The 13,710-nt window shown below is 37.1% G+C and overlaps 1 protein-coding gene across 2 annotated transcripts in view; it reads right to left on the bottom strand.

Moving 5' to 3' along the window:
• Positions 1 to 13,710, bottom strand: part of ush2a (Usher syndrome 2A (autosomal recessive, mild)) — a 440,168-nt gene that overhangs the window by 392,522 nt on the left and 33,936 nt on the right. For both annotated transcript variants that reach the window (XM_049464244.1, XM_022672674.2), the window contains exons 5-7: positions 6,561 to 6,624; positions 5,287 to 5,581; positions 2,552 to 2,736 (exon numbers count right to left, since the gene is read on the bottom strand). In XM_049464244.1, the coding sequence (XP_049320201.1) occupies positions 2,552 to 2,736; positions 5,287 to 5,581; positions 6,561 to 6,624 (544 nt within the window). The remainder of the gene's footprint in view (positions 1 to 2,551; positions 2,737 to 5,286; positions 5,582 to 6,560; positions 6,625 to 13,710) is intronic.

Genomic DNA, 13,710 nt, shown 5'->3' with positions numbered 1-13,710 from the left:
ATAAAATAAGTGCTAATTTTAAATTAACATTTAATATAAATAAATAAAATAGAAAAAAAACAGAAAATTCTAAAATACCATAAAAAACAAATTGACACATAAAAAGTAAGAAAAAAAAATCTAAAATATAAAATAAGTAAAAAGATAATAGTAAAAGTAAAGTAAAATGTTAAGAATATATGTCAGAATATTTCTGTGAAGGTGGTTTAAAAATGTGCAATGATAATCAGTTTGACTTTTTATTATAAATTTAACCTTTAAATCTTTAAAAATTTAAATATAAAACTTTATTGACTGATATATTTTCAGTTAATACAATTTAAACCCACAAAAATGCTCATGTTTGTATAGTATTAAAAAAACTACTGCAATAAACCATACATTTAACATTTATCTCTCTCTCTCTCTCTCTCTCTCTCTCTCTCTCTCTCTCTCTCTCTCTCTCTCTCTCTCTTTCTCTCTCTCTAGCCGCTGCTCTCTGGTTTGATGTGAGTTGTCAGAGCAGGCTGGCTGCAGGTTGGGGTGCGGCGACAGGTAGCAGTCTGCTTTAGTGCTGAAATATTCAGGCATTTAAAGAGTTACAACATCTGGCCCGTACAGCATCGCTCCGAGGAAGCAGTGCAGTAACAGCCAGCTTTAAATATAAATATGACCCAGATCAAAACAACGTGCACTGTATCAGTAGAGCTAACACACTGGGGAACCTACACTTTTTATTATGAATATAAAGAGTTTTTACGACAATAAAAATGACAATATGTCTGAATGTGTCAGAATATGTCACTTGTGACATTGCAGTGAGGCATTCGAGTGAACGTACTGTGGGGTGGGCATGCATGTGTATGTTAATGCTGAGCAGTATTAATAAAATCCCATATTACAATATTTTCCAAAATATCACAGTACCACAGTATCAGATGATTTACATATTCCTTTATAAAATTAAATCAATTCATGAAAAGGCTACTACTGCACCATGAAAAAGTCTTTCCCCTCTGATTTATTACCTGCATTCTAAATCCTAATAATGCATAAGTAGAATGCTGACAGAATACAAAACACATCCATGTGTTCAACATTATATCTAAATATTAAGAAAAGATATTCAACATATACCCTGTGCACCTGTGTGTATTTTTAAGTAGCTGATTCCAGGCCCACAAAATACGTACAACTTTTTTTTAATTTTAAGGTAGACTTAGACTTCCTTTATTTTCATTCTTAATACACACCGGTACTCAGAACGAAATTTCGTTGCATTGACTCGCAAAAAAACAACAAAAAAAAAAAAGGGAAAAATAAAAACAAAACAAAAAAAAAATTATTTACTTAATATACAATACGACATGATATGTTCAAAACGTTAATAAAGTATAATATTAAACCTAAGCATCCATGGACTTTTGGGTGAATGTTTTAAATTTAGATCCTTAAACCACAGACACAGCTCCTCTTTAGTGGAGTTGTGTTCATTACTCTTCTGTTTAAGTCTTCAGCCAGTTATTACAACACTGAACTTAGTGTACTGCTTTATGGGTATTTTTATGTGTATTAAAACTGAGGTTGTAATCTATATTAATGAATAATGAAACTTGAGGACGCTTGTTTCCCTAAAACTGTAAAATACTATTTATATGAATAAAAAATATTGCATTGTGACGTATTATTTTGTGATATATTGATTGGCAATACTGTATAAGTGTTCACTGTATCAATTTCAGACAGTGGTTCATTTAGTGTTGTGTTTAAACCCCGTCCACTAGATAGCAGTGTTGTGAACCGTTGTTAAATCCCTCTGTTCTGATTGGAAAAATAGTAAACTTTTTTTTTTATTACAGTAGATCGTATAAATATGGCAATGTTTCTTATACCATGACAATGTTTTTTTTCTGAAATTGATATTGTTGCATGATATTGCTTTGTTTACAGTATCTCAATATATTGTGAAATACTGAATTGTATTGAAGTTCTTGCCGATACACATACCGCTATAATAAGAAATATATATTTACAGACTAAAACAAATCTTGGATTGAATTGTCAGTCAATCAATCTAAAGTAGCCAGCTAATAACATATTTTACATATTTGCAGTACATTTTAATATCATAATTATTACCGGCAAATCTCAATAAGAGTATTGATTTGAGACAATGTAATCACCCAGTTCTAGTGCTTGCATGTGTGTGTGTGTGTGTGTGTGTGTGTGTGTGTGTGTGTGTGTGTGTGTGTGTGTGTTTCAAAGCTGCTAAGTAACTCCTGCTCTCTTGGTTCAGCCAGCAGAGCTCTGAAGTGGCCGAGTTGGACTGGAGCCAAGAGCAGCAGATTTGCCCAGTCTCTCGCCTCAGATCCCCCAAAGCTCTTAGACTTCCTGCTAGCCCACAATCCACTGCTTCCATCAAACATGGAACCTTGTCTCGGCCCGCTTTGATGCAGCTTAGCTGGCACCAGACACTCGAAGAACTCTTATCGGCGCGTGGGGCTTCTATGGGTGGACTGCCTGTGTGTGTGTGTGTGTGTGTGTTCATATGTGTGTGTGAGTGAGATGGCACCTGGGAAACTGGAGGCAGTTGACAGAGTCGGGCTTCTCCAAAGGCCCGTTATCCTCCATTCCAAAGAAGCTACAGTTCTTGGCCAGGTACTGCCAGTCTCTCCAGCCGGAGCCGCCGCCGGTTCTCCTTTGAATCCGCACGCTTTCGGGCTGTGCACTCTGGAACTGGAGAATCACGTAGAAAACCTGCAAAGGAGAGCGTGCGAAATGGCTAGACGGGGGAGGAATATGCATGAAATACTAAACAGCAATGGATTATCTATTATCTGCAGCGCCACAGTCAACGCTCGGCTGACTTCTTGAGCGCCACCGCTGTGAAGAACAGCTTGAAGCCGGCCGCTGCCCGCTTTGGTCCCTTCACCCGCCTCCCTCTCTCTCTCTGTGTAACTAATTCTGAAGGGTTTTTTGGTGGAGGAACTGGTCCCAGCTTTGACTAAGTGGACATTTCAAAGGCTGTGTGGCGGTGTGTTTTATCTGTGGTTGAGAGGAGACTGAAGCGCCACAGAGCCGCCTAAATCCACTGCTGCTTTCAGCTGGACTCTTTCCTCTGCACGGCTTAGCCACACAGATGACTAGGGAACTTAGACATTCAGGCTCACACACACACACACACACACACACTTAAAGAACTTGGCACGCGCTTGTTTGAACAGCGAAGAGGGTCCCAAGCCTCTGGATTTGCAAAGTGAAAAGCGTTCGGGGAGCTGAGACAAACACACCAGCCTTAAGGTCTCCAGCTGAAAGACTCGGCAACTGTTCCAGGAGTGTCACTCTCAGCTGGGAGGGTGGCGGGGTTGGTGGGGTGGGGGTTGCAGAGGTTTGGGGGGAGCTACAAGAAGATGGCCAGTTTTGTTTGTTAAAAAAGGGAAGCAAACTGTATACATACATAATGAACTACAGACCAGAATGGAGCCTCACTCAAACCACCTAATAAATTAATCTTGTGGTAATCTTTAAGCAGATAATTAAATTATTATAGGTGTGGTCTGATTAGACAATTGGTCTTACAATAAAAGAGCATAAAAGTGCTTTATAAATTGCTTAAAGATGCTGCTTGTGGGTAAAGTTCCTCCTGGTGAGAGATTGGCATGACTCTACAACAGAGTAACAGCATGGACATTTCAAGATATTGCCCACCATCTAAGCAGTGTGTCAGCCAGTCACCATCACCTTCGTTTACAGTGGTGTCGTGGACTATAAACCTGGATTGCTATGAAATGGATGTGCATTGTCTTTAGCAAAGAATCCAGGTTCTGTTTAGGATCCAATATATTAAAGGGAAAAAACTATCCAAACCAATCTAGCCCTTGGTTGTGCCACCCTTGGAAGCAACAACTGCAGTCAAGCTTAAACGATAGCTGCCAATAAGTAAGGAATTTTGTTCCACTCTTCTTTACAGAATTGTTTTAATTCAGTCACATTGGAGGGTTTTCAGGCATAAAACCTTATTTAAGTCCTGTTTAAGATCCACAGCATCTCAATCAGACGACTTTGACTAGGCCACTCTAAAACCTTTTTAAGCCATTCAGAGGTGGGCTTGTTTGTGTGCTTTGGATCATTGTCCTGCTGCAGATCCCAAGTGTGCCTGAGCTTGAGGTCACAAACAGATGGCCGGACATTCTCCTTCAGAATTGTCTGGTAAAAAGCAGAATTTCTGGTTCCATCTATTACAGCAAGTTGTCCAGACCCTGAAGGAGCAAAGTAGCCCAAAAAGTTACACTTTTGTCACGGCAGTTGTTGTTCTTTTGTGACCTCTTGGATGAGTTGTCCATTCCCTTTTGGAATAATTTCTGTTGGCCGGCCACTTCTGGGAAGGTTCACCAGTGTTCCATGCTTTCTCTATTCGCTTTAGAAATAACTTTGAAATCTTTTCCATTCTGACAGATGTCAAAGACGTTGCTTTCCCATGATGTGTTGCTTTTTGAGACATTTTATCTGCTTCATGTTGTCAGACCGGTTGTATTTAAGCGATTTCTTGATTCTGCAGTTCAGTTCTGGTAGTAATCAGGCCTGCTTGTGGTTAGCAGTAAAATTGAACTAGGCTTTCCAAAAATTGTGATTAATCAAGGTTAATGTATGGGCAAACACTTTTTCACAGAAAAAGCTAGATTGGTTTTGATAGTTTTTTTCCTCTTAAAAAAAGAAATAATTTTCACATTTACTCAGGTTTTATTTTTTATATTTAAGTTTGTTTGATAATCTAAAATTTTTTTTAACTATGACAGAAGTGCAAAAACAAAGAAGAAATCTGTAAAAAGGCAGATTTTTTTTCAAGCCACTGTATATGTGTAATACTTGCAGTTAGGAAATCCCTACAAAATCTGAATTTGTACAATTATTTAGTTAAAACGAAAAAAAAAAAATAGGCAAACAAAATCTTCAAGGTAAGAGATTTAAGTGTCCAAAATGTTTAGTGGTCATTTTTACTAATGCTTATGAGACTGCTACGCATACATTTATCACAATCAATGCAGTAAAAGTAAACTTAATGTAAACTCTTTGTTAATGACTGACTGCTTAGTTTTTGAGATTGCATTTTAACCAATTATGTCATTTTCTATAAGCTATAACAAACCATGTGGCCAAGTGCCTTTCTCACAAAAACAGAGGTTACTGTTAGACAATGCCATAAACGAAAGAAAAAAGTGTGGTCAAATTTGTTCCAGATATTTTCAACAATAAATGAGTAGATTCACTTTTTAATCTAATATTTAGCATCGTAACAGTGCTGAATACCTGGTACTGGCCATTCTCCAGGTCTATGGTAATGGTAACTCCCTGGTCCAGTTTCTCCGCAGTCGAGAGGACGGACGAGACCCAGCTGGTGCCGATGTCATTGTCGTTGATGTAGTGCAGCGGGTGAGCGTCCACGTTGAGGCGGAGTACACGGTTGTTGGTGGTGTCATCGGCCGAGTTGGGGATGCAGTACCTCTCCACTAGAGGGTGCACTCTGGGGTGGCTGGGGTGGCAGCGGCAGGACGGCTGGACATGGAGCTGAGGGAGTCGCCCAGAGAAGACCTCCTCTATTTCTCTGTGATGTTTAGATTTAAACAAGCACAAAGATTAATAGATTAATCACAACTGACATGAATGAAACTTGGTGGGTAGTTCTGAGATTGTAAGACATACAAATAATTCAGGATTCACACTCGGCTGTGTATGTCGCATAACGCCTTATTGCTGTGACAGGCACCTTGAGAGGACGTACAACTTAATTTACGTTAATCTGCTGGAACTGTGTGGGAACATTGAAGCTACATGGAATGAATTAATACAGAACTCCATTAGGAACCTCTACACATGCATTACACACTAATTCTGTATGTGTAGCTCAATAAACATTGCACATATCTGTCTAATTTCTATATTATTTACTGTTCATGGTAACATTTATCTTTGTACTAAGTAACATTTCCATTTCCACATGTCTTTCTATTAACTATTTGATTAACATTTTTATTATGATAAGCATATACAGCATACTCTGGAAAAAAAGTAAGAGACCACTTCAGTTTCTAAATCAGTTTGTCTAATTTTGCTATTTATAGGTTTATGTTTGAGAAAAATAATCATTGTTGTTTTATTCTATAAACAACATTTCTCTTGAATTCCAAATAAAAATATTTTATTTACAGCATTTATTTGCAGAAAATGAAAAATGGCTGAAATAACAAAAAAAAAATATGCAGAGCTTTCAGACCTCAAATATTGCAAAGAAAACAAGTTCATATTCATAAAGTTTTAAGAGTTCAAAAATACTTGGCATCATGTTCTCCTTCACCAGTCTTACACACTGCTTTTGGATTACTTTTACTCCTGGTGCAAAGATTTAAGCAGTTCAGTTTGGTTTGATGGCTTGTGATCATCCATCTTCCTCTTGATTATATTCCAGAGGTTTTCAATTTGGTAAAATCAAAGAAACTCATAATTTTTAAGTGTGAGATATAAGATTAATATAATACAGTAAGAACTCTGCAGATAGACTGAGACCAGTGTTTGAGCAGACTGACCTGTTGGTTAAAGTCTGGGGATAAAATCTGAAATCCTGCATTCTCCCGATGAATTGATTGGACCCTGGGGAAAAAGAGACATGTCAAAGCCAGCTATTGAAGACAGTTTGCAGGATCCATAGCAGTCAGTGGATTACCTTATCTCTGCCTTTATTTGTGTTAACAGAGACACTTGCTGCATGGCGGGATCTATTGCGCTTATTTGCACGTCTCTGTCAGGCGTAATCCCACTGCTTTGCTAGCGTAGCATGGCTAGTAAAGCCTAAACGTGCCCGCCCAACTCTGCTATCAGATAAAACCAGCTGAGTTTGCTAATGGAAAACCTTCTGTAGAGAGTGCATGACTATTACAATAAGACATGTTGGAATAAATGCAAATAGCTATTTTGACCAAGGAAAAAAGGTAAAATGTGATTCGTGTTATGATTAGTCTTATTAATACCCAATACCCAAACAGTGTTTAGGGTAAGTAACCTCATAGTTTTCCTGCTCATTTCTTACTTTGCAATTGTGTTTAAAGAGGAAACCTCTCTACCTCTCTAAATTTTTTGAGCCCACGGGAACATACACAAGAATTGCTTCTACGAATACTCTTTTCCCCTCAAGAGCCTGCTAAAGCCAAGTGGAGGACGTGTTGCTTTCTGTATTCTTTTTATCTGATACATTTCATTTTTCTGCACATATAAACCAAACAGAAGGACTTGTATTTATTTAGATCTGGTGTAATGTGAAATAAAAAGTAAGATATTTGCATTTGCAATAGGGATGCACCAATTAATTGCCGAAAATGGCATGGAAAAAAGGCATGTTCAATGTTGGGCAAACAAGTAAAAAGACTTAATAATTTTAAGTGAACAGTAATTAATTTATGTAAGTCATAGGCAATATCATTCAACAGAGGTACTCAGAATGCTACAGTACATTGAGTGGCTAGTGAGGGAGACAACAAACGGCAGGTTTAAGTTCATTTTTTACTCTACTCACTTATTTAAATAAAAATATCAACACCAGTTATCACACTTGGTATAGTTTACTATCTCTTCCCAAACTGTGTGTTTTCCAGCTGAACACTATGAGCTGTACCGGGCTAGGATAATAATGTTAGATAAACAAACCAATTTAGCATTTGTTTGTATACCAAAAGGCAGCCTGCCTTTGTATGTGTAAATTTTACATGTGACATGATTAGCACTGCTATGGTAGATTTATGACTAGAATAGCCCTTCTGAAGTCATTTTATGGTTAAAATAGCACTGCTTTTTTGGTTTGTGTGCAAGGACATAAAAAGGTAAGTGTTTAATCAATATTTTAAAATTTATTTTTTGTAATTGCTTTTTCTTTCGAAATAAAGATAAAATGCATTAATGCTATTTAATTTAATTTATTTTATTTTTTTAATATTTGGCTGTATGCTAAATGCTTAATTTTGTTAGTTTTCAAATACTCAAAATGGAAATACAGTGAAATAAAAATGAACAAAAAGTACATACACTAACAAAATAAGTAAAAAATACATGAATCAATAACATTTACTTTACTCTTCAACATTTCTGTAAAGTGAAGAATTCTGTAAACGGATGAATTTAAAAGCAGGTAAAGAAGGTGTCCTATCCAGCAGTGAGCTTCCTAGCTCCACACCAGCGAGGCTGGAGATGATAATTAAACTTGAGATCAGTGATGTGATAAAACAGGGCTGACTGACATGCGGCTACAGCTGACATTATCTGTGCTGCTCGAGCTCTCCGCTTCTCCACTCACAGGCAGTTGTGACTTGTTAGGCCACTGGACGGCTGTCAGAGTGAACAGTGCCGTGACATATGCTTAAAAAAGGAAAGAAAGCTACGAAAAAAGAGACAAAGGCCAAGAGAGAAAAGAAAGAGAGACACGGGTCTCTGGGAACAAAAGGATAACCCTGCATTCACAATGGCAGGAGAAAAGTTGCTCATGTTCCCCAAGCAAAGTGGTTAACAAATTGACGATGTGGGCACATATTTTCTACGTATAGATTTGATTGAAAGTTGAAAGACATGTTTTAAATGCTGTATCGGATCCACTCGTACCTGCAGAACACACACTAACACCACCATATCAGAACAGTTACTGCAGTGCTGAGAATAATGACCCACCACCCAAATAATAATAGCTGCTCTGTGCTGGTTTTCTCTCCTGTGGGGTCCTGATCATTGAAGAACAGGGTGAAAGGAGGATAATAATACAGTATGCAGAGAAACAGATACAGGACTACAGTCTGTAATTATATAGAACTACAAAGGGTCTTATATGATTAGCTGAGAAAATAAAAATTGGTGTAGAAACAGGAGCGTTATGCTTAACACTCCAAAAATTTGTAACTTGGTAATCTGGTAAGATTATAAATAAAGTTGGGATTTCTACACCCTACAACAGGTGTTGTGAGATTATTTAAAATCTGCAGATTTAAAAAAAAACTGCAGTTCTCAAAAGATTCATCAAAAAATATTCCTATTAAATGTGTAAAAGACATAAAAACACATAATGCCCTACTCTCAGGTTGTTTAAAGGTGTTCAGTTTAAAGATTTGAGGGTTTTTTTTAGTATGTTTTTATATTTCTCCACAGCACTATCAGGACTGTTGAGCAGATTGTTAAAGCACCTGCTACGTTTTGTCCACGTCCAAGTTCCACATGAAAAGAACAGGATTTTAGCGGCGCAGGCTTTAGTCGTGTGGTAGAAAAGTGTGTGTAAACAGGATTACATTAACTGAAACTTTGAAGTTACACCAGGGACGCTGGCTGCGCTCGTGCACGTTTTCAGACGCTGCTTTTTTTAGGCAGTAAATTGAATGGTACATGCTATCTACATTAAGCATTACTAAACAAGGCTTCAGAATGAATGAGGAATATCTACATGCAAAACTGCAACAGAACCAAAGTGGGTCACCTCTTGTACACTTCTGCACTAGTATTGCTTACTGTTAGAGCTGGGCGATATGGTGAAAATAGTATATTACAATATATGCACAAATGCACAATATTAAATACAATGTTTTGACTCATGGACAAAATACAATATGTTGACAAAATCATTGAATTCAAAGGTCAGAGGTGTATATAACCAAGCACCTAAGCATGTAGACTGCTTCTACAAACATTAGTGAAAGCAACCGGGAACTACTCACAACTCATTCTGTCAGCATAAAATAACAGAGCGGGGTCAGCGGACGCTGAAGGGCATAGTGCACAGAGAGTCAGTCTTCAAGAGTCAGTCACCACAGAACTTTAAGAACAGTAGAGCGAAGAGAGCTTCATGGAATGGGTTACCATGGCTAAGCATCTTCATCCAAGCCAAGACTTATATCACCAGAGTAATGCAAAACAATGGATGAGGTGGTGCAAGGCATGCTGCCACTGAACTCTATAGCAGTTGAGACGTATTCTCTGAAGTGACGAATCACACTTCTCCGTCTGGCAATTCAACAGACAAATCTGGGTTTGGTGGTTGCCAGGATAACTGTACTTATCTGACTGCATTGTATCAGGTGAAAAGTTTGGTGGAGGGGAGATTATGGTGCTGGTTTGTTTTTCAGGAGTTGGGCTTGGTCATTTAGTCCTAATAAAAGGACCTCTTAATGCTTCAGCATGCCAAAAGATTCTGAACAATTCCATTTTTTAACTATGCGAAAAAAGTTTGGGCACAAAGCAAGGTCCATAAACATCAGTGTCTGATACCACTGCAAAAAAATCCATAGGCAAAAACTAGACAAAATATATGCAAATTAAGACAAATATATGTATATTAAGCAAAAAATATCTGCCAATGGGGTAAGCACAATTCTTTAGTAAGATTTCTTACAAAAAAAAGCAATGGCAAAGTCTCAAAATGAGTGAAGTAACACCTGAATCAAGCAAAAAAGTCAATGTTTTTGGATACAAGAATCAGAATAATTTGATTGTGCTTATTTTGAGTTCAAACTACTTAAAATAAGGTACAAATTCTAAGTAAGAATGGTTAAGATAATTATCCTCAAAATGAGCAAAATAATCTAACACTTACACAATGCTTAGTAAGACAAAAAGTTTTATCAGATAAGAAAATAAGACTTATTGCCTTAAATTTAGAAAATTTCACTTGCTAAGATTTAGTTTTTTGCAGTGCACAAATGCCTTTCTGGAAGATTGGTCAAGAATTCCCATAAACACACTCCTAAACCTTGTGGAAAGCCTTTAAAGGAGAGTTGAAGTTGCTATAGGGCATTTTCACACCTGTAGTTGGTTTCTATGGTTTCGATCAGTTGATGAGGAGGGTTGTTCACTTGGAGGTTTTTCTCCCTCTGTTTGGTTTAGTTGCACAAACTTAAACACATCAAAATGCACACCAATAAACCACGCAAAACCGTTGTGCCCTCTGATTGGTCAGAGCTGTCTGGTGCGTGAGCAAGAAATGAAAAATAGAGTGTGAAGATTATGAGCAGATATCTGTGCAGTGTCAAGAAGCTTTAACACAGAACGCTGAAAATTTACCGCTGTGTTTTCAAACACAGTGTTTCTAATGGGATGTGCAGCATGGCTGCGAGCAGTAAATGCAGCACAGACTGTGCATGTAAACAGTATGGAACAGAGACAGTGTTTTTTCATAGCTGTGGTAATATATCAGATGAAACCGCTCCTGCTCCAAAGTGTGACCAGTCCGAGACCACCTTCACTATATTAAGTCTTGGTCCGGTTGTTTTGATCTGCACCAGAGTGCAATTACTGTTTTCACACCTGCTCAATCGATCTAAACTTAGGGTACAAACGAAGTCCATGCCTGTTTTAACTGGACCAAATAGTGCTGGTGTGAATACGCCCATAGTTGTAAAGGTTGGGCCAACATCATATTAAACCCTATGGATTAAGTATAGAATAACACTAATGTGCAAATACTTTTGGTAATGTAGTGTACATTAGCAGTGTCAAAGCTAATATATAGTAATTTTGGTACCACTTTAAAATAAGACTACCTTTATAAAGGGTTTAAAAATAATTTACAATTAGTTTATTAATGGTTACTAATTTGGTTGTAAATGCCTTAAAATTAATTAATAATCAGTTATAACACATACATAGAAAGCCAAATAGTGAACCCACAGCCATCTATATTGTTGCCCTTTCTACATATGTGGTATAACTGATTATTAATGAATGAAGACATTTACAACCTAATTAGTAACCATTCATAAACTAATTATAAACCATTTATAAACCCTTTATAAAGGTAGTCTTATTTTAAAGTGGTACCGTGATTTTTAGTCAGTTTTTGCGGCTCATCATTCAGTTTAACTTATTACAATGTATTCTGTATAATAATATGTACAGTTGGGTCAGTGTTTTTTAAGCACTGATATCCTCAATATGTTTAGAAAATACAATAAGAAAATGTATAGTAAAATAAAAAGCAGATTTCCCAGCATTACCTGATGTTCAGCTAATAATGTCTGCAAAAGCAGGGAAGTATAACCTAATCAGAATTATAAATCTTACTACTAACAATTTCTTTTAACAATAGAAACAGGTCCAGGTAGACTAAAATATTCCTGCAGAGAATATTTAAGATCAGGAACCTTCCAGAAATAATTCATATTTATTTATTTAGTGTGTCTCATTCATAGGTATGTATTCAAATGCATTTTTTTATCTGTGCATATTGCAGAATCCCATCTCATCTCGTTTATGAACAGATTATGTGTGGCCATATGGTCACCCTTGGCCTACATAAACCCCTAGATATGATTAGTTGCTGGCTTACGGATATTTTGGTAATGAAAAAATGTGCCACCTTTGCAAATTTGTGTGCCCTTTTGCCTTTCAATTCAACTAAGAAGAACATTTGCTTTGCGTAAATTAATTTAAAGTAGCGGTAACATTAATATAATGTATTTTTTAACCATTTTTTCCCTCCATATGCCACACAGCAGTGGCCATATACCATATAACATTTTTCTTCATCACATGAGTGACACTGACAACAAAGGCCTGCACGTGGCTCCTCAGACAACACCAAGCAATGAAATTCTCTGCTGACCAGCATTTGGAATAACCGGTACTTCATTAAACGTCAGTACTTAATTTAAAAAGACAGATGCTATTTACACTAAGTGTAAATCACACAATGTACAAGTATCATGGTGTTACTAGGTACATTTAGTGCACATGCTGTAGGTACTATCTGCACTAAATGTACAAATAAATTGAATAATTTATACATTTTATACTATTTGCACTAATAATTCCAAGTATTAATAAATAAAAGTAACTTAATCTCAATCACTAAGATCTAAATATGTTTAATTTAATAATACATATATTTTTACATGTGCTTATGTAACTTGACCTACTTACAGGTGTTGGACAATGAAACTGAAACACCTGGTTTTAGACCACAATAATTTATTGTCTTGACGGACAGTTCTGGTGGAAACAGGAGAGTTGAGGTGCACATTGAATTCTGACGTTATTTGGGCAGCCGTGGTTTTATGTTTTTTTGGATATAGTCCGGGTTAGCACCCAAACATCCCTTTCAGACAGCTTCCTCTTACAGCATCCACAGTTAATCCTGTTGGATGTGGTTCGTTCTTCTTGGTGGTATGCTGACATTACCCTGGATACCGTGGCTCTTGATGCATCACAAAGACTTGCTGTCTTGGTCACAGATGCGCCAGCAAGACGTGCACCAACAATTTCTCCTCTTTTCAACTCTGGTATGTCACCCATAATGTTGTGTGCATTGCAATATTTAGAGCAGAACTGTGCTCTTACCCTGCTAATTGAACCTCCACACTCTGCTCTTACTGGTGCAATGTGCAATTAATGAAGATCGGCCACCAGGCTGCTCTATTTTAGCCATGAAACCTGCCACACTAAAATGACAGGAGTTTCAGTTTCATTGTCCAACCCCTGTTTATTGTACATAAACAATGCTCTCTGATATACAGAAACACAGACACTATTCACAAAGAACCAGATTTGCAGGGTTGTACAATATATTATATATAGTAAGCATTGTAATCACAATGTGGGCATGGACATGCCTTTTAAATATCAATCCATGTTGGGTCACTAATGACTGGTGAGTTCTGGTAAAAATAAGTGAAATATCCTTTTTAAATTCCATAATATACTATATACTGCTGATAT

This window comes from Astyanax mexicanus, chromosome 14, assembly GCF_023375975.1.
Source record: "Astyanax mexicanus isolate ESR-SI-001 chromosome 14, AstMex3_surface, whole genome shotgun sequence".
Lineage (NCBI taxonomy): Eukaryota > Metazoa > Chordata > Actinopteri > Characiformes > Acestrorhamphidae > Astyanax > Astyanax mexicanus.
Note: the sequence above shows the minus strand (reverse complement) of the source record. Positions and strands in the feature narration are given on the sequence as shown.